Genomic DNA, 21,285 nt, shown 5'->3' on the forward strand with positions numbered 1-21,285 from the left:
CAATTTGCACTTTCCAAAACAAGATGAGAACCGAAAGAAAGCCGTCATTCAAAATTCACACTTATTTGAATTTTGTGATGCAATTTGCCAGCCAAGCCATGTTCACCAAAATGCATGCATGAAAACAAAGCATGAGTGGAAATGACATATTAGGAGAAACAGCTTGCGAAAAAGGTGTATCTTTGTCAAGGCTGCATACCCAAGAAAGTATTGATTAGGAGAAATTTGCATTAAAATGCTGGAGGATTTTCACGGGATTTAAACAAAAAAGAATTGCAGATTGCTACAGAAATGTAGAGCACCGAATTTCAGATTGGAAAAATGAGGGGCGGAGAGAACGGAAATGAATGGATCCTTCCCTCCCTAGGACCAGCCTCCGCTGCCTATGAAAGCTACTTGAAGCCACCCAAAGGCAAGGGGAGGTCCACTTTGCACGTGCCCAGAGGCACCCTCGACTTCGCCGTGGTCATTTTGTGATCTGGAGTTGGATTTCAGTTGTTTCCTGGGCACCGAAGAATCTCCCTCTCGGTGGTGTCCCTGTCCCCCTGGGCCGCTTGTGTGTTGCCCTTTTAAGAGGACACTTTTTGCTGCTTGAATGGGCTCCGGCGTCCAAGCCTAGCCATTGTTGCTGGTGCTCCCATCACTGCCCGCTCCCATTGTGTAGCAAAAAAGCGGAGGTTGTGTATATGTGTGTGCGCGCCAGGCTCTTCTGAAGAGAAGTTTTTGCAAGAGCCGAGGACGACAGTCAGGGCCTCGGCTGAACCGGCAGGAAGAGGAGAAATGCGTCAGGAGGAGCCGCTGTCCTGTGCCATGCACTTTCCAGGCCAGGGGTGGGGCTGTGCAAAAGCAAGCCTCCCCCTTTTGAAAGGCAAGTAGATATTCCTTAGCGGTGGAGGAAACCAAATGGCTCTCTTCTGGAAAGAGGTTGGGAGGTTAAGGGGGCACCTCCTGTTCGCCTTGCCCTTTTGGCACCACTCCTGCGCTCGACAACAGGCGGCCCTTAGCGTTGCCACGTTTGTTGGACCAGCCCCACTCCTGTGCCATTGGGACCCCGAGACACTTTGCAGGTGGACCTTTTCTCATCCCCGGGGAGGTGGGTGAAGCTTTTCCTGTTTCTCTGCCTCAGGCCTAGGAGGTGGTCACTCTGTTCCCCCTCAATTTGCAAACTTGCTCAGGTTTGGGATCCAAAGGCGACCAACTGCGTGTTTTGCAAAAAACTGCAGAATGATTATACCAGTCCTCTCTAAAAAATTTTTTTTCCTTTTAGTATTCTGAAATGAGGTATAGAATGTCTTCCTGGGACTCGGAGAGGCCGTTCTCTGACTCTTTTTGCGGTTGCCCCTTTGCCACATGGCAAGTCTTCCCCTCCATTATGCAAACAGGAGCCTTGCAGGCCCTCTGGAGTGAATGAGAGTGTGGGGAGGGCTGCCCCCCTCCAACAAGGCTCTTCGCTGCCTGCGAGAGAGCGGCATTCACTTGACCGTTGCTGGGACACTTGTCGCCACGGCAACCTCGGAGAGTCTCAGCCAGGCGGGTGATTATTTAACCAAATTCCCAGCTCCCGAGTGCCAGCGGGGACTTCAGTACTTGGGGGGGACCTGGATGGAACTCAGGGAGGCTTTCTCTGCTCTGGGAGCGCATTGAGGGAGCAAGATGGGGGGCAGGAGGGGAGCGGGTAGGGTTTGAGACTCCCCTGATAAAACTTCTCAACTCTTTTTGCAGAACTGGCAGCCTGGCCCCCCTCCGGCTGGGAAGCCCAAGCAGTGGCGCGGCCATTTCCAAGGGCCCGTTCAGCGAAAGGCCCAGAAGCCGCCCCGGTCTCCAGGCAGGCAGGAGGGATGGGGCAGAGTGCAGTGTTGTTCGTTCTCCCGCTAATATTGCACTTGTCCCGGCCTCCCGCTGTCCTGGGCTTACCTGCGGGGGCCCGCAGGGGACATACCTTCTCTGAGGACTTCCCGTCACAAAAGCTGGGATGCCAAGCCGGTCTCTGCTTTTGAACACTGGAAGAAGGCGACCAGAGGTCTGGAAGGTGGTGGTGGTGTCATCAAAAAAATACAGAAGAACGCACATTTTTATCCAGGTGTGAAAGGTGGCTAGAATTTGCTGAGGCCCAAAAGTGCAAATGTCCCTCGCTACAGCACAAAGTAAAATGTGTGTGTGGCAGCTGAAAGAGGTTGACAGTGATAAGTATGAATAACAATGGGTGGTATTCAACTAAATAATTGTGCTAGCGCAAGGATTAGCACTAGCACAATGGGACTTCCCCCCCCTTCTCCCTCCCCTATGCCCTGCGCCATCCCCAAATCTGCCCTGGAGGGTTGGGGGAACTCCCGGAACAGATTTAGGCGGTGCGCAGGGGGAGGAGAGGGGGAGAACATTCTGCTGCGCAAGGAGAAGTCCTTGTACTGACGGAACCAGTGACTGAGCAGGACGTGAGATGTAACCCAATTAACAGTTATAGCAAAAATTCTAATTTGTATATGGAATGCTTTTCACAGCGCTCCAAAACAACTCTGTGCTTTGATGCAGTATTCAGATGATATTATTATTATTATTATTATTATTATTATTATTATTATTATTATTATTATTATAGAATGCAACCAGCTTTAACTGTGGGCCTATCGACAGAAATGTCATAGCTGTTGCTTTTCTCCCCAGTGAACCCTGTGAACAGTAGTTCTCTCGGAGGTAGAACAGGGAAGCCAGGGTTCTTTAACAGAGGATCGTCAGCCCAGGATTCTTTGGAAGGACGGAGGAAAGATACTGGTATAAAAATTGATATTTAGAGGTCAGGCACCCTCATCTTTCCCCCCGAAAGGCAATTCCATTCCAACACTCTGCAAATTTGGCAGCTCTGCAAATTGGGACAGCTTGCATAGTGGAAACTCGGAACGTTCCCAGGATTGATGGATAATGAAGGCAGGGAATGAAGGCTTAGAAAATGAGATCTGGATTGCAGATGCTATTGTCAGCTATCTGGGACACTCTCCCTCCCCCCCGTCCCCCCCCCCAAAATCAGGGCACATGCCGTTCACCCACTCAAAAGAACAACAGAACTGAGAAGTTAGAAAAACAGCCAGAACTTTTATGGACGGATCGTTTCCCAAAAGGTATAGAGGAAAAAAAACAGGGGCATCAGTACGCCCCTACTTAGGTGGGGATTTGCTCCATAGCGGCCCTCTTCGATTGGCTCAAGCCCTTGCTGTCCCATAATCCTTTGCTGATCTCTGTGCCTGTAGCATCTTGTCAACCCTGTAAAAGAGACTGCTGGGCTGGGTTAGGGAGCTCCTGAGCTTATGGGGTAAAGTCTGCCAGTTTACCAGTCCATTGTGGGTAGGTGAGTGTGTATGGAGAGGTCTGAAATGATGCCCGCGTTCTCTGGGTGGACCACCAGGAGTCTTTGTGAAGAGAGGTCCTAGTCTAAGATGGGCGGCGAGCCCTTCTGAGGACCCTCGTTCAAGGGCCTTCCAGTAGGATCCGGCGGAACGGCTCAAAGTCCACAGGGACGGTATCTACCAAGAGAGAAAGAGGGAGAGGGGATTAGGAGGAATGAAAAGAGGACAACATCAAGGCTTCATGCTGGGCCTACAAAAAGTGCATGGAGGCAAATCTGTGGCTAACCAGATGTCGCTAGACGCCAAGTCTCATAATCAGATCACTGGCCGAGCTGGCTAGGGCTGATAGGCGCTGCAGCCAAACACCACAGGCGTGGGGAACACCTGTGGCCCTCCAGGTATTGCTGAACTTCCATCAGCCCCCAGCCAGCATGGCCACTGGTCAGGGACGATGAGTTTAAGAGTTCCAGGCACATCAGGAGGGAGGGCGCACATTCCCCACCCCTCCTATCGGGAAAGCTCAGCCAGCTGTAGTTCAGAGCACTGCTCTTCAACCTTGGGTCCCCAAATGCTGGAGGACTGCAAGCCCCACCATCCTTGGCTGTTGGCTAAGCCGGCTGGGGTCGATGGGAGTTGTAGTCCAACAACATCTGGGGACCCTTAGTTTGAAGAGCAGCGGTTCAGAGGGTATGTTGACACTCCAAGATTATAGCAGTTTTATAACTGTCATGGCTTCCCTGCCTCTCCTCCAAAAAATCCTGGGGATTGTAGCGTGGTAACCCTTTCCTCCATGAATGGCCCTCAGATTCGCCTCCAACAATTCCTAGGACTCTCTAGGGCCATGAAGGGGGGAACCTTGTGGCCCTCCAGATGTTGGTTTGGACTACAACTCCCATCATCCCTGACCTTTGGCCACAAGGGGCAACATCTGGAGGGGCCCGCGTGGTCCCCATCCTCAGCATATAGGATTGCAGCCTAAGTAGTGTTAATATGGCCAGCCTGCCATTTCCCCCAGAACAGGACTCAACTTTTCTGGGGGGAGGGACTACCTCCACCTCATTCCTTCCACCCACCCTGATTTGGTGGCAAAGGCCTCCATGGGCATCCCCCCCTTCTGCATCTGGGAGAATTGATCCTTGAAAGCCCCCGCTTAATCAGCTGGCGTTCACCCCCTGCTAACCGTTGCAGCGATACTGTAGGTTGGACCAGATGATGTTTTCCTGGGAGAAGCAGAACACCCCCAAGCGCCCCCCTCGCATCGTCGTGTCGATGATGACGCCTGAGTCAGCCACCAGCTGGGGTCCCTCGTAAAGCAGCACCCTGCGAGGAGGAGAGAGGAGGAGGTCAGGAGCGGGGAGATACGCTGTGACCAGAGACTGGGGCTTGAGGAATTGCAGCTGGCCTGCAGGAACAGTTTTGGATGGGGGGACGTATGCTACGTGCTTTGGGGGGAATCGGTACTTCCTGAAAGGCTGCCACGGTGCCCATCTTCTGTGGCCCTCCAGGCCCCTCTATCCGGCCCTCCGAACTCTCACCGGACCACACACCCTCTCTGGCTTGGCTACGTATCCTTCCCTAGTGATTTTGCCTGGCCGGAGTGTGTCTTTGAACAGTGATAATGCCTCTTGCCTAGCCTGGAGGGAGAATGGGGGGGGGCATGGCCACACCCACTTTTGACACACCCACTCTTGGTATATGGCCCCTGGAAGGTTGATCAGAAGGAAATGTGGCCCTCAGGTTGAAAGTGGTTCCCCACCCCTGTAATAGGTAGATAACTGTTGGCCGCCTGGTGAAGCTCTGCAGATTTCTTGAATTCAACCACCCTCCTGAAAGTCACCAATATTCCCCTTCACCACCATCATCACCACTTTCAGGTAGGACAAACAGCCCTGCGAAAGTGGAGTAGGATACTCAGCCCCACCGTACCCCTGATCTGCCTTTCCTCAGCTATCACTTAGGAACACCCATTCTCCGTGGGTGCAGAAGACTGACGGGAAGGCCCCATCCCATGGGTTCTGCCGAGAGGCCAGCTCCATTTAACTCGCCCTTATGAGAACAGGTTGGCTAGAGTTTTCCTCTTCCCTCCTCAACCCTTTCTCATTTGATGTTGTGTCTGCCAGCTCGTAAGCCTGAAGGCAGGGAAGTCCTGTGTTTGTTGATCTTATATAAGATGCTCTGGAAGCTTCTCCAGATAGAGTGGGCTCAAAATGCTTCTAACAACAACAACGGTTTCATCCAGCTGAGTCCTATTCAGAGTAGAGAGACTGAAATGAACAGGCCTGCATTAGGGTCTACTGTTAGGGCTAACAGTGGACAGCCTGTTGTCCCCAGTAGATCTGCTCATGTTGAGATTTTTCATTTCCACATCTCCTTGCGATTGTATTTTATGAATTTTCAATCGAAAAAGGGCTCGTGAAAATTCACCAGCACCTTCGCGTGACTCCCTTCTGATACATGCACCTTTGCAGGGCACTCTTGATAAATGCGCACGGTTTTGCCGAGCCATTTCCCCTCCCAAAAGGAATTTTGGCATGTTGCTTTCCCTGAGGTATACCTTTGCGGGCACCCTTCACCCCAACAAGTACGCATTTTGGTACGCTTGACTCGGCCAGAGAACTGCCGTGCGAAATTCGGAGAAGGGGGAATTTCACAGACGGGCTCGTGTAGCAGGAAGGGTGAATCTGCGCCGCCTTAACCACAACCACAGGCCTCCTCACGGCTGGCTTGTCAAAAGCGGGCAGGTTTGAGGCTCTGCAGAGATCCAGGATACAGAGGTCTGGCCCAGAGCCGCTTCTCCTTCTGCCCTTGCCACGGTCAGTTGAGGAAAAAACATCCCCCGGCTTCGCTTCCCCTCCTCCCTCTCTGCCCCATTCTCTGCAGGCTCACTCCCCCCCCCCGCACCTTTCTCCATTGTCCAGACTCTCTTTCTCCCCCTGCTTTTGAAAAAGGCCTGTGCTAGGCCAATGCATTCCACCCAGTCTTGGATTGCCATGGCGACCCAGACAATGGGCTTGGGGGCCCATCGAGTGAATGGTTTGCAGGGACGGGAGAAGAGGGTGTGGGTGGCGGACGAGTTTCCAGTGGAACGAGTCCCCCCCCCATCTATAGCGAAAGAGAGAGAGAGGGCAGGCCACCTTATTAAACAAGGAATGGCCTAGCCTTTGGGCCAACCGGGAGAGGAAGGCTGACAGGGGCGGGGGACAGAGGTTTGTTTACCCCTCGAATCCTTTACTGTCTCGTCCCCATGCCCAATCCAACAGAAGGATAGTCTCTCCCACCCCACTGCCCTTCCGTCTACAAATCGTCCTTTGCAGTCCTGGAGAGCTCTAATAAGTGAGCCAAGCCACACAATCCTAATGAACCCATGTTCGTGAGCAGTCTTGACTTAGGTGCACATTTTGCAAGCCACGTTTCGTCATATAATGCATGTTTGTAGGTTGTTTTCACACATATATTCATGGTTACACACGCTTGCCCCTAAAATATGCTTTTTTTGTAAACATGGTTTGGCCAGCGAATTGGATTGCAAAAACTGAAAAAAGTGTGAGTTCAAAAGGATGGCTGTGTTTCAGTTCTCATATGAGAAGTGCGGATTTGATAGATGTAGCCTGAAATGCAAACTGAATCAAATTCTGTCCACATCCTAAATGGGTGTAGTCGTCCAGGTACTTAGGGGGTCTTAGACCCCTTACTTTTTTGGGAGCAGGGTCCCTATGTTTTCAGCATCCTATGAGCCAATCAGCATGAAAGGAGAGTGTGTTATCCACTGAGAAGAGTCTTCTCACATGCTTTGTTATCCTTTCCTGCTGATTGGAGTGAAAGGAAGAATGAAAGGAAGTGAGTCAGCCATTGAGAAGACTCTTCTTAGTAGCTAACCCTCTTCCCTTTCATGCTGATTGGCTCCTAGGGAAGTCTGTTGTTGTGAGAGAAGGCATTAACAAGGATCTCATTCTCAACCCAGCAGCAAAAAGGGGGGGATGGGAGGGGGCGTGGCTGTAACTATCATGAAGGGACACTTCTGAATTTGCCAGTGCACTACTGACCCTAAATCTAGAAAGCTACAGGTTTACCCATCCCTGGCCTAGGGGCCATCTCACTGCAAAGTTTCTGGGTACAGGCTTGAGGTCCGGAATCTTGGAAAGGAGAAGCAAAAATGTCCCTTACTCCAACGGCCACAGCCGAGGAGTGTGTGGGACGATAAAGAGAGAGTACGACGCCCACGGCCACGATCCCATTGCTCACCTGATGTAGCCAACCTGGGGCCGGTGTATGAGTCGCAAGCGGTAAGAGGTCTTGTCCTTCCATCCCACGTTCCGTGGGTCCTTCCAGAGCAGGCGCACGTGGCCGGGGGTGTGGCCCGTGTGCCACAAGGCATTGCGCAGATACTCGCCGGGACCGGTGGTGGATTTCACTGCCTGCCGATGAGGAGAGGGGTTGAAACCACCAAAGTTGTGCCTTGCGCCGGCCAGGAAAGGCAGGACATGCCCGTGCAGAAGCCAAGCTGGTTCTGCTTCAGCAAGACGCAGGACGCTGCCTCATACCAAATCAGACCACTGGTCCATTTAGCTCAGTATTGTCTACTCTGACTGGCAGCCACTTGCCAGGGTTTCAGGCAGGCAGTCTCTCCCAGCCCTACCTGGAGATGCCACAGGGGACCGAAACCAGAACCTTCTGCATGCAAAGCGGATGCCTTACCGAGTTGTGGCCCTTTCTCTCTCTCCCCCCCCCTGCTTTTTCTCCTAAGAGATATAAAGGGTGGCATTTTGAATTGAAAGCCTCTGGATTCATTTTGTTTCGGCTCTGACGTACATTACTGTCAGTTAGCAGAAGGAAATGTTTGCAGTCAGCTAGCAAACGAAGGGAAATCTCAGGTTTTTCTCTTTTAAAAACACACATTTGGACTTTTTATTTATTTATTATTCGATTTATATCCCGCCCTTCCTCCCAGCAGGAGCCGAGGGCGACTTGTTCGTACATGGCCTCTTGGTTGGAAGCCCCCCAAAATCCTGGAGCCAGCCCTGATCAGGCCTGAGACCACATTCACACCATGCATTTATTCCACTGGGATTTCACTATAACAGTCATGGCCTCCCCCAAAGTATCCTGGGAAGGGTAGTTTTGTGAAGGGTGCTGAGAGTTCTGAGGAGACCCCCATTCTCCTCACAGAGTGGCAATTCCCAGAGATCCCTGGGAAGAGGGAGTGACTGTTGAACCACTTGGGGAATGGTAGCTCTGTGAGGGGGGAATAGGGGGTCTCCGAACAACTCTCGGCACCCTTCACAAGCTACAATCCCCACGATTCCTTGGGGGAAGCCGTGACTGTTTCGACTGGAATCCCAGTGGAATAAGTGCAGACTGCGAATGTGGCCTAACGGCATTGCTTGCAACCTTGGCAGGGAAAGATCGCTCACCTTCAGCTGCAAACTAGGTGCGGCATCAGCCCGGAAGGGCGTGGCCTGCCAGTAGGTCTGCTCCGTTTGCTTCCACATGACCACGTAAAAACTGGCGCTGTCTTGGTAGGCAAAGATAAATCCGGCATAGTCGTCGTCCGTGATGGTGTTGACGTGGAAGGTGCCTTCAAAATCCACCCCGTTGAACGCCGTGTACCCTGCCCCACAGAGTTAGGGAGGGAAGGATGAAAAGAGTTAGACCTCTTGCCACTGTGGGGTTTGCTCCCACACAAGATGTAGCGTTGCCATCCAGCTTGGAGGCCTTTAGAAGAGGATCAGACAAATTCACCGAGGAGAAGACTATCGGTGGCTGCTAGCCACCATAGCTATGCTCTTCTCCCACAGTCGGAAGCAGTATGCTTCTGAATACCAGTTAGAATTGCAGGGGGGGGGGAAGAATGGTTGTTGCCCTCAGGTCGTGCTTGTGGGCTTCCCATCGGGACATCAGGCTGGCCACTGTGAGAACAGGTCCCAGGCTATGGTCTGAAGGCACGTGAGGCCAGCTCCCTGCCGAAGCTAAGCAGGGTCAGGTCTGGTCAGTGCCTGGATGGGAGACTGCCTGGGAACCATATGTCAGCCGCCTTGGGTTTCTATGATGAAAGAAAGGTGGGGTATAAATGTAAAAAATAAATAAATAAACAGGAGACTGGACCAGATGGGCCTTGGGCCTGATCTAGCAGCTGGGCACCTCTGATGTTCTTACGAATGAGCGAGGGCTCTTTTGTTCACGCCCTGCCTATGGGCTTCCTGGAGGAATCTGACTGGCTACGGTGTGGACAGGATGCTGCGCTTCCTAGGCCTTTACCCTGATCCGCAAGGATTCTTCTGACGTTCATCACATATATAAGCCACGTTCGAGCCAGCAGAGGTTCCGCCAAGGAACCCTGGGAAATGTAATCCTTCTGGGAGTCTAGCAAAGAACCCTTGGCAGCCTTAGGGGTCTATTTAAAGGCCTCTCCTCTTACCTACAGCCAAGCCTGGGTCACTGTTCATCGTCTGTACGATTTCCATGCCCTGGAGGGTTTGGGAAGAATAAAAGAGGAATCAGAGAGATGACAAGAGTAGGCTGGGGGAGGCAAGACTGTCTGTCAGGAAGATGTAAGACGTAGCCCAACTGTGTAGTGTGGCCCCTGCGGTTTTGCATCCAGCCCCCGAGCACGGCACTAGATTCCAAACCTGAGACAACACATCTGCTGGCCCACTCAACCCCGCTGAACCTTGTTCAAAGGGGACACAATTGGCACGGTGCAAGGCCCAACATTTTCTCCACCCGTTAACTCACCTGGACACTGCAAGATCTAGCGTAGGGCTGGGGTGCCACAGGCCTGGGACCAAGTGGCCCCTGGCCTCTCTACCTGGCCCTCAGGACTCTCCCCAGGCTAATCCCCTCACTGTCCCTAGTTTGCACCCTGGCTGGGAGATATCTGTGAAGTCTGATATTTTCTCTTGGTTGTCTGGATGGAGAATCGAGAGGAGAGCGGGCACCTGAGCACAACAGAGCAGTTTTCTTTCCGAAGGCCTCCAATACCAAATTCACCAATTTCCACTGATTGCTGCATGTTGACGGCATGCCTGGTGTGGGGGAAGTGTTGTCGAAAGATCTCCACATAGTAAGTGCGAGGATTATCTCAGACACTAATCACAGTACATACCCTGGTCTTCTTTATCATAATTTACATAACAATTATCAGACAGGCGCCATCCCTGTTGGCTTTTCAGCGCCTGTTGAAGACTTTCGTCTTTTGACAAGCCTTCTCAGCGGAGATTTTGTTTTATCCCCGTCTATATCTGCATTAGATTTCAAATTATGTTTATGCACATAATCTTTTGAGCTGTTTTCTTTCTTTCTAATCTATGAAATGTCTCTGAATTGCGGTTATAGCTGCAGTTGTATCTTTATATGCTTTTAAAATATTGCAAAATCGCTTCGAAATGCTCCATGGGATGCCATTCAAAAATGAAAGAAATCAATGTGGAGGGTGCCAGGTTGAGGAAGGGTAGGGCTCTGCCAAAGCCTCTGTTGCTTTTCAGCCCCAGGAAGGAAAGGGTGCTGAAAGAGGCCCCCGGCTCCTTCTTGGCTATTGCAGGCGAGTCGGTGGCTAAGGCTTCGGGATGGGAGTGTCTGTTTCGGTTTCTCTCCATTTCTCATTTCCCAATCTGCAGGTCAGTTCCCCACATTTCCACAACCGTTTGCAAACAAAACAAAACAAAACCAGGAACAACATAAGCAAACAAAGTTTTCATGAAAACGCATCGGCATTTTCCCGTGGATTTCTTCCTAATGTGCTCAGTTCCGTACGCAGTTTCCCCTAATACGCATTGTTTGCATGCAATTTCCCCTAATATATGCATTTTAATGTACCATTTACCCTAGGATGTGCATTGCACAATGCATGACTTGGCATTGCAAAATTCAGAGAAGTATGAATGTCAGAAGTTTGAAAGATGCCTGAGTTTCGGTTGGCGTATCTTTTCAGAAAGTGTGAGTTAGGTAGACTCGTCTTTAAAGGGGGACTGAATCGAATTTCTCTCCCGTCCCTGGCAAAGAGGTCCAGCCTTGCTGTTCCCTTGGCACTCGCTCGGGTCAGAGCTCAATGCAGCATTCCACCTGCCGCTGCCTCCTGACTGGTCTATTGGCCCCGCCCCTTTTCATCCCCAGAATCCACCCAGTTGATTCAGCCACATTTCTGAAGCCTGTGGAATCTCCCAGACTCCCGTCCTGTACCTGATTGAGAACTACCCAATTGGGATCGATCTGGGCATCGCCTTCGGGATCCAGAATGACCGTCTGGTACGCGCGGAAGTCAGTCAGCGTCACCTCGGAGCTCTCCGGGCAGACGTCCAGCGGGTCAGCCACAGTGTCGTTGTCAAAATCCTCCTCGCATACGTCCCCCACGCCGTTGCCTGCGCACAGGATAGAGCTTTGGGAAGCCTCATCCACCAAACCAGGTTTCATCATCATCACCATACATGGAGTCCAAGCACATTGTTGAACTACAGCTCCCATCATCCCTGACCGTTGGCTATGCTGGCTGAGGCTGATGGGAGTTGGAGTCCAGCAGCATCTGGAGGGTACCAGGTTCCTCATCCCCTGGACTGCCTTGGTGGTGGTGGGAGTGGGAGGCGTCATGCTGTGGGTTGAGGAAGTCAGCAACAACCTTAGCTAAGAGTTGCATGTAAGACTTCCTTCCATCCTTGACCCTTTGTTTTAATCTTCACAGCAACCCCGTGAGGTAGGATGTAAGATGGGTGAGTGGACCTGCGGCCCTCCAGACATGGCTGGACTCCAACACCCATCATCCCTGACCACTGGCCCTGTTAGCTGGGGCTGATGGGAGCTGGAGTCCAGCAACAACCAGAGGGCCCCTGCAGGTTCCCCCCAACCCTGAGATAAGTCCAATTTCATCTGCAGTTCTGCGTGTTCAGTTCGGGGCACCGCACTTTAAGAAGAATGCAGGGATCACCAGCATGCCCACCAGAACCTCCTGTGCTTCTCTGTGAATATCCCCTCAAAATGCACAACCAAGACTGTTTACTCTTCTGGCTCAGTCCCTTTTTGGACTGGCTTGGCCTCTCCTACACTGAACATGCCCCCTTTAACATGGCCACATTTCATTGGATGCCAGAATTGGACAGCCACCCCTCCCATCCACTCTGAACAAAAGAGAGGTACAAAGAACTCTGTGAGTGAGGCCGGTGGCGGCTGGCGTAGGAGCCTTTCCCCCATGGATGGGGGTGGCTGAATGGGAGGGGGGCCATGCCCGCACCATTTTGTGGTCCTGACTCATTTTCTGCTCTTCTTGATGTGGCAGCCATTTTCTGTTGTGCTGCACCTCCTTGGCAGCCATTTTGTTTTATGTCACGCTTCCAGGGGAGCCATTTTGCACTATGCCACATCCTCATGGCAGCCATTTTGTGTTATGTCACACCCCCACAGCAGCCATTTTGGGTTGTGCCATTTTGTGACTGGCGCCCCTGCTGTAGAGAATTCCTGATTAATTCAACCTTCACCCATGCCATGCTCACCGTCAGAATCCTTCTGGTTGGGGTTGGGGACAAGACGGCAGTTGTCAGGGCCAGGGGGCACGTAATCGGGGATCCCGTCATTGTCGTCGTCATTGTCGCATTCGTCTCCCAGCCCATCATTATCTGAATCCAGCTGAGAGCTGTTGGGAATTTCTGCGCAGTTGTCTTTTGTGTCCTGGTGACCGTCGCCATCGCTGGATAAGATGAGGAGGATTCAAGTGAGATAAGGAGCGAGACTCAGGGGGAAAGGGGTGCTGGAATATTGCAAGAAGGCGTCCTATCGTTAGCAGGTGTTTATGGGATTAGAGAGTAGCTTTTGCTCTGCTCTGCTTTTTTAAAAAAGGAGCAAGTTTCTAGACCTCATGCATCTGGGAATCTTTTTGGCCCAGCAAACTGTATCTTTAACTCTCTACCTGCTTCATACCTCGTGTCATACATGCCATCATATGTGGGGAAGGTGAGCATGGTTTGAGGGAAATGGTCTCATGGGCTAAATGAGGAGGCTTCCTCAATTTCAGAAACTATCAAGCAAAATTTGGTGATGACATCTTAAGAGGTGTCCAAAGTAGTGCAGCTTTGAAAAGTTCAGTCTGCCATCTTGATTCAAAATGGCATCCAATTGTTGCCAAACATAGGAGAAAACCTCCTCCATATCTTAGGAACCACCATGCCTAATTTGGTGATGATCTCCTGAGAGATGTCTGAACGCATAGAAAACCAATGGACAGACAGAAGGTTTCCCCAAAATATAGATACAGATTTTGACATGACACACTTTCACATATTTCAGGTTTGTTTGTTTTTTAAAAAAAACCTTACCTGTCCTCATTGGTGTCGCAAACATCACCCACCAGGTCACTGTCCGCATCTGTCTGAAAGAGAGCACGGCTTCAGATGAGCAAACAAGCCTCTTTGCACACGCACACACAAATGCACATAAATGCTGTGCACAGTGTGACTGTGTCTCTGCTACCACAGAAATGACATTCCCTACTCATTCAAAAATTTGGTCAAATTCTGACATTTCAAAAACGGAAGGGAATGCATTTCTCAGACCGCCTGCATCTCAGGTGTGACATATCTGGCAATACTCTTGACTGTTATCCCTGGATAGGAAACATTATTAATCATTATATTCTTCTCTGTGGGATTTTGGAGGGCAAAATATTATGTACCGTAAGAAGGTCAGGCGTCTCTTGAAGACCTTTTAATGCCGACAGCTTTTGCAGCTGTTCAGTTTTTATTTTGGACTAGCCAGTCACCTTATTAATTTAATTACTTGCTTTTTAATTAAATTTATATCCTGCCCTTCCTCCCAGTAGGAGCCCATAACCTTATCATAACCTTCATGATTATCTGTATTTTTAAATGATGTTTTATGTTTTAACAGTGTACACTGCCCTGATATTTTATAAGGCAGTACAGAACTATTCTTATCCGATATATTTGCTTAAGGATGTCATCATGTAATGATTTGCTTGGCTGCTGACAGGTGGCGCTGCAAACTACGGTGTGACAACAGACTTCTAACAGCTGCTAGGCCAGCGGAGGAGGGAGATAGAGATGGAAGCAGGGAGGGGTTTGGCATTGGTGACCTGTAAAGGGAAGGGGTCACTTTGGTGAGGGGTGTTGGTGAAGCTGGTGAGCGAAGCGAGCAGGGGTGCAGCCCCTAGTAAATAAATATAAATATAAGACACATGCATAAGGTACTGCTTTGTTATTGTTGGTCGTATCCAACTAAGTTCTACTTAGAGTAGACCCACTGAAGTTAATGAGCCTAAATTAGTAAGGTTGTTTAATTTCTATGGGTCTACTCCGAGTAGGACTAACAACCCTCTGTTGTCCTTTATTGTTTTGGTGTTTACTGTACAGGTTTAAGTAATATAGACACACAATTTTTTAAAAGATTGTCTGCAAGAGGAGCTTGAGCCTGGAAATGGAGCCCCCCAGATACAGGGGGACTCACTCTCAGTGCACGCTAGACCCTGCGTCTTTCCCTGCTGGTGTGTCTTAGGGAGGTATGACCATGCCCCCTTCCTGTCCCACCCCCCACCCCACCGATCTCCCCAACGCTCATACCTGAGTAGGGTTGCTGATCTCGGGACAACTGTCACAGGCATCGCCCACACCGTCCTCGTCGCGATCCGTCTGCAGCGGGTTGGGCACCTTAGGGCAATTATCGAGCCCGTTGGGGATTCCTAGGGAGGGGGCAGACGGTGAAAGGTGATGCTCTCTGCCCTGGCCTGATCCGGCCCTGTGCCGTTTGCTTCAGCTGCCCTTTGCCAGCCCTGCTTAAACATCATCACTTCACAAGAACACAGGAAGCTGCCTTACGCCTTGGTCCATCCAGCTCAATATTGTTTACGCCGACTGCAGGGTTTCAGGCAGAGAGACTCTCCCAGGATGTCAGACGAGGGTTTCTCCTAGCCCTCCCTGGAGATGTCAGGGTTTGAGCCTGGGACCTTTTGCATGCAAAGCAGGTGCTTTACCACTGAGTCCCCATAATGCACTGAGCAGGGGGTTGGACTTGATGGCCTTACAGGCACCTTCCACTTCTACTGTTCTATGATTCTATGATAATATAGTTAGGAACAGAGGAAGCTGCTTTATACAAAGTTAGATCATCGGTCCACCACGATCAATATTGTCTGCAAGACTGGCAGCAGCTCTCCAGGATGTTTCTTCCAGCCCGACCCAGAGGTGCCAGGGATTGAAACTGGGACCTGTCACATGCAAAGCAGGTGTTCTGTCACTGAGCCATGGCCCTTCCCCCCATATCTATCTGATTCACATCCAAAAGTGTACAAAAATATATATTTTAGAGAAGGCATGTGAACAGATAGGCATTTCCCCCTAATATACACAATTTAATTGTGTATAGCCATATATAAATTGTCTAAATAAGTAAATAAAATATGATGAAATGGGAGTTTCTTTTAGAGGGTAGAGGTTTATGTTTCTTAAGTCCTCAGAAAATGGGATGGAACAGATTTAGGATTGAACAGATGCGAAAACTGACAGAATGGAAATAAGGGCTCATCTGCACGGTGGTTTACTGTTTGTTTGGTGCCACTCACATCTCCTTTAAATTTGCATGGTACACATAATGTTACCAGCAAACAGAAGCTATCACACAGTTTCCCCCCTGTAAATCTGTACTAACCCAATCCACTGAAAAGGGATATCCAATATGAAAAGGGGGGGGAGTCTTCACTCCCTTTTTCTAGTGCTTGCAGATGCTTTGCTCCAATGCTTTTAGGTGGGTGTGTCAATCATTCCCCTCTCCATGCCCACTCCCTATTCCTCCATTTGTTCATTTTATTTCCTGTAGGTTGACAAGCAACTTCTGACTGCTCTCCTCCATTCTGCTGGCATTTGTTTATATTGCTGCAAACAGTGCCTTTCTTTTCTTTTCCCCCTAAAATGTGCGCAACAACATAACATTGGTCAAACAAAGATTTGTATTTCAGCTGTATCCTACCAGGGAAAACACAGATATTCGCACTTCTGTTTTTTTTTCTAAAGGAACCTATTACAGCTGGTAGAACAGACTGAGCATGCTTGGTCACCTAGAAACAAGAGGTACTGGAAATGTATAATTAAAGGACAGGGCCTCAAGGAAAAAGCAAGACTAATTCTTCCCAGAAGAATGCCTGCTTGTGCGAATGGGAAAAAGCGATTAGCAGCTAACTTTTGGACTGGAACTGCAGACGATGAAAATGAAACAGAAGGTAAAAGAAGTGTATTTCCTACAAAGAAACACTCCCATGTACATGAGACCTTTGACTGATCTGTCCATCCTTATGCTAGGTCCATGCCTGCTCAACCTGTATGACAGAGCCAGCCGTAAACGCTGCCACCCTTTTACCCTTCCACTCACCGTCCCCGTCAATGTCATTGTCGCAAGCGTCCCCCTCCCCGTTGCTGTCCGTGTCCTTCTGGTCATTGTTGGGGACATTGGGGCAGTTGTCGCAAGCATCCCCAAAAGAATCAGTGTCTGAATTCTGCTGGTCTTTGTTGGGGAAAAGACGGCAGTTGTCCTACGACAGAGAGAGGGAGGTTAGGTAATTATAGTTCAGAGATCAAACTGTCTTACACCGAACGGCCTTGCTGCACTTTTAGTCAGTTAATGTGCAATTATCTTTTTGATGTATTTTAAATTTTGTATCATGTACCTGCTCTTATAGTTGCTGGTCGCTTTGAGGCACAGTGAGCCACGAACAAATGGATGGCATTCAATGCTAGCCTTACTAAGAGCAGACACATTATTGTTAATAGACATGACTAACAGATTCATTAATTTCATTGGGTGTACTCTGAGTAGAGCTTAGCTGGATACAACCCAATAATAATAATAACAACAACAACAACAATAATAATAATAATAGACAAAATGGATGAATGATCTGGCCTCAATATATCATTATTGTTATTATTAGTTGCTTGATACCCAAAGGTCCCCAGCAATGTACACAATGTTAAAACAAAAACAAATAAAACACCCTGTAGAAACATAACAATAAACGACACAACAATAGCAAGGCCACCCCCACGCAGCCGCAGGAAGGTTTGGCAGCGTATTAAAATAAAACATCATCTGAATCTATCAAATGCCTCGGAGAAAGGGTAAGTCTTTAGCTGGCACCAAACAGATGACAATGAGGGTGCCAGGTGGACCTCATCATGGAGCATTTTCCACAGATGGGGAGCCACAACTGAAAAGGTCCTCTCCCTTGTCACCGCACTCCAAGCCTCCCTCAGAGGGGGGACCTGCCCCAATGATGACGATGATTATTTTGATTTGTTGCTTGCTCTTCACCCTCAAGTCCCAGGGTGGGCCTCAACAATTCAAAATACAACATCAAATTCAGATTATAATCTTAAGAATAGGGTGGGCCCTAAAATATACATCTCAAGCATCAAAATATTATGATGAACAATAATAATCTTCGATTTGATTAGATCTGATTTCTAGGATCTCAGGGAATGCCTTTGCTCCCTCCTAGAGGTGGGGCATCTTGGGCCCAGGGGCCAAATACAGCCTTCTAGGCCTCTCTACTTGGCTCTCTCCCCAGGCCACACCCCTCACTGGCCCTGCTCTGCTCCCTCCCCTAATGGTTTTACCCGGCTGGAATATGTCCCTGCACTGGGATAAACCCTCATGCTTGCCCGGATGGGGGTGGAGTGTATCTGGCCATGCCCACTTTGGCCACACCCACTATTGGTATGCGGCCCCTGGAAGGCTGCCCAGGAGGGAATGTGGCCCTGGGGCTGAAAAAGGTTCCCCATCCCTGCTCTTGCCTAATCCACCCTGTCTGAGCGGGAAGCTAAGCTTGGGCGCACCTCCACATTCTTGATGCCATCGCCATCCGCGTCATCATCGCACTGGTCCCCTATGCCGTCATTGTCTGCATCTTCTTGACCAGAGTTGGGTGTGAGCCGGCAGTTGTCCTGCGTGAAACGGGGCAGGTGGGAGGACAGGACAAGTTATAAGATAATTCTGACTGGCAGGGGCTCTCGCAGGGGTGTAGTTATCTGAGGTCTCGGGGGATCCCTTACTTTTTTGGGACCAGGTTCCCCATGTCTCCAGCATCCTATGAGCTAGTCAGCATGAAAGGGAAGCATGTTAGCCAATGAAAAGAGTCTTCTCACTTGGCTAACAACATCCTTGTCCTTTCCTACTGATTGGAGCCAGAGTGAAGGGAGGTGAGTCAGCCACGTAGAAGACTCTTCTCAGTAGATAACTCCCCTTTCATGCTGACTGGCTCCTAGGAATGTCTGTTACTGTGGGACAAGGTCTTAACAAGGACCTCATTCTCCACCCAGCAGCAAAAAAGGGGAGGGGGCGTGGCTGTGACTAACATGAAATGACAGCAAAGCTTTTGACAAAGTGCCCCATGATATTCTGATTAGCAAACTAAATTTGCGGACAAATTTAAAAAAGCGTAAAGCGACGCAGAAGTGTGGAGATCTGAATTTAAGGCTGGGAAAAAATGAGAAACCAAGAAGAAGCAAAATTGACAGATTCACCCATCCCTGGTTATCGGTGATGTCTTTTACCAGTAAACATCAAATGTACAAAATTGAAAGAAAAAGAAAAGGGCAAACCCTTTTACCAGTGCAAGAGAATTGGACCCTTCAGGGGAGGGGGTGTCCCACCCTACATTTGTGGGATCCCTGTCCCAGTGGTAGCTAGTGCCCATTGGGACTGGTGGGGCGGAAGGCAGGGAGCCCAACAGGAGGCGGGCCAGAGCCAATGAGAGGGGGAGCCAACCAAGTCTAGATTTGTACCCATCCTCTGGCTGAGTTCTGCAACGGGCAACACTGAGATTGAGGAAGAGGCAGCTGACAGCCAGAGCCACACTACTGAACTAGGTACAAGTAAGAAGGCAGGCAGGTGGGGGCTGGTGGGGGCAGGCTGAGGTTGGGGGGCAGCAGCACCTCACCTGCCCTAACGGCCCAGACTCCACTGCCCTGTCCTCTTAACTAGGCTTCCATTTGCAGCCCCTCTTCCTCCCCTTGCCAGCGCTTCCTACCTGTGAACAGTGCTTATTGTTGTCGATGCAAGGCAAGGGCTCATCCGGGTAGCCATCAATGTCTGTGTCCCGTCCACACACGTTCCCGTTCCCAGCCCAGCCCACGTTGCACTGGGAAAGCAAAGAGAAAATGACATGTTTGCAGCGACAGATAATACAGGCTTGGCCATTTGCACGGGAAGAGGGGCACGGGAAGCAGCTGCCCTACTCTACCCTGGATGAACCATAACCTTCAGATTCCCACCATTAATTTTTATACATATATATACGTTTCTAGCATTTGTAGAACCTGAGATACGAGGCCAAATGTACCGATACTAGTGTGACCCCCCCTGGACTGGTTGCAAGTACAGAGGCAGGCAGGTGAGGGCTGGCTGAAGGCTGAGGCGGGTGCTACCCCACACGCCCTAATGGACCAACCTCCCCCGCCACGTTGCGTTGAAAGGACTCACTGCGCAGGAGACATCTCCATTGCGTTCGAAGAGGCAGTAGCCATTGACGTCGCAGGGGTTGTGGCTGGGGCTCTGGCAGGCCTTCTGGGGGGTACAGCTGCCCGTCTGGTTCCCCACAAAACCTGACTTGCAAGGCCCGCATTTGTAGGATCCCTGTCGAGGGAGACAAAACAAGGGAAGTGGAACACAGGAAAATAGGAAGTTGCCTTATACAGAGCCAGACCATTGGTCCATCAGGCTGAGTTTTGCATGCGGTGGACTGGCATCCTTGGAGATCCCCGGGATTGATCCAGGGATCTTCTGCGTGCAAAGCAGATGCTCTGCTCCTGAGCTAGATACCTTCTCCTAAAAACAAAGAAAGATTCCAGTCCTTGTGGTTCTCAAGAAGAGCTGGTTTACATAGGCAGAGAGGCTTCTCCAGTGCCCATCCCATGAACTCACTCAAGTAGCCTTAGGCAAGCCACTCCCTCTCAGCCTCAGTTTCTCTATCTGCGACATGGGGGACAGTAATAATACTGACTTACCTTACAGCAGGGGTGGGTGACCTCTGGCCTATGGGCCAAATGCAGCCCTCCAGGCCTTGAAGTGGAATTTTCCACTTTACTGTCATGATGGGAGTGTGTACTAGCACGTAGAGATAAGAGTGGTGTGTGGGAAGAGTTATGAACTGTTTCAAATGTCCCGCCTGTATCTAACTGTCTTCAGGGAATTACTGTGCATCCTTTTCAGAGCACGTCGCAGCTAAGAATTCTCCTGTTTGCTGTATGGGATCACACATCATTAAAAGTCACTAGGGTATATAAGACTGTGCTGATGTCTGTTCTGGCAGACATGCTTGTGTCATCGCTGTCTCCTTACGTAATGCAAGAACCTTGAACTTGGCTTGGTAGCGTAGCAGCAGCCAGTGGAAGTACCTGTGGCCTCTTCAGCCAGCGAGGCTTGTTTCCCCATTGATGGACCCATCATCCCCTCTGGGTATCCTTGTCCCAGGCAGACAGACTCACCAGGCTGTTGGTGCAGATGGCATTGGGGTCACATCCCCCGTTGTTCCCATCATTGCATTCATCAATATCCGTGCAAACCTGGCGGGAAGAGGAAAAATCGCTTTGCAAGGTGGAAGGGGGCGGCTGGTACTCCGCTTACCGAAGGAGGTAAGCAAAAGGGGAATGACCCCTTTTATTTTCACAACGGCTCCTCCTTAGTTACTATTTAAGGGGTGGTGTGGCTGTCTAGGCAAAAGAAAAGAACCCTACTGGCCCCCAGCATAAAGAACACTCCCCCCCTCCGGTAAATTCCTCACCTGTTTGCTGGCTTTGGCGTAATCCGCCCCTACACCGGAGATGAGGTTTCCCTTGTAGCCGGGCGGGCAGGGTTCACAGCGAAAGCCAGGTGCCGTATTGAGGCACTTTGATCCAAGGAAACAGGGGTTGGCGTGGGCACACTGTGGGAAACAAGAGAACTCAGCGGCGAGCTGGTGAATCCC

The 21,285-nt window shown here is 50.2% G+C and overlaps 1 protein-coding gene across 1 annotated transcript in view; it reads right to left on the reverse strand.

Annotated features, from left to right (window-relative positions):
- Window positions 1-3,084: 3,084 nt before the first annotated feature.
- THBS3 (thrombospondin 3) overlaps window positions 3,085-21,285 on the reverse strand; it is a 31,513-nt gene continuing 13,312 nt past the window's right edge. The window contains exons 9-23 of the mRNA XM_061606855.1: window positions 21,103-21,243; window positions 20,807-20,884; window positions 19,803-19,955; window positions 19,351-19,461; window positions 18,158-18,265; window positions 16,695-16,854; window positions 14,894-15,012; window positions 13,634-13,686; window positions 12,815-13,008; window positions 11,514-11,692; window positions 9,754-9,802; window positions 8,750-8,946; window positions 7,581-7,753; window positions 4,519-4,658; window positions 3,085-3,515 (exon numbers count right to left, since the gene is read on the reverse strand). Coding sequence (XP_061462839.1) covers window positions 3,460-3,515; window positions 4,519-4,658; window positions 7,581-7,753; window positions 8,750-8,946; window positions 9,754-9,802; window positions 11,514-11,692; window positions 12,815-13,008; window positions 13,634-13,686; window positions 14,894-15,012; window positions 16,695-16,854; window positions 18,158-18,265; window positions 19,351-19,461; window positions 19,803-19,955; window positions 20,807-20,884; window positions 21,103-21,243 — 1,911 coding nt within the window. The 3' untranslated portion in view covers window positions 3,085-3,459. The remainder of the gene's footprint in view (window positions 3,516-4,518; window positions 4,659-7,580; window positions 7,754-8,749; window positions 8,947-9,753; window positions 9,803-11,513; window positions 11,693-12,814; window positions 13,009-13,633; window positions 13,687-14,893; window positions 15,013-16,694; window positions 16,855-18,157; window positions 18,266-19,350; window positions 19,462-19,802; window positions 19,956-20,806; window positions 20,885-21,102; window positions 21,244-21,285) is intronic.

The sequence above is a fragment of the Rhineura floridana genome, chromosome 22, assembly GCF_030035675.1.
Source record: "Rhineura floridana isolate rRhiFlo1 chromosome 22, rRhiFlo1.hap2, whole genome shotgun sequence".
Classification (NCBI taxonomy): Eukaryota; Metazoa; Chordata; class Lepidosauria; order Squamata; family Rhineuridae; genus Rhineura; species Rhineura floridana.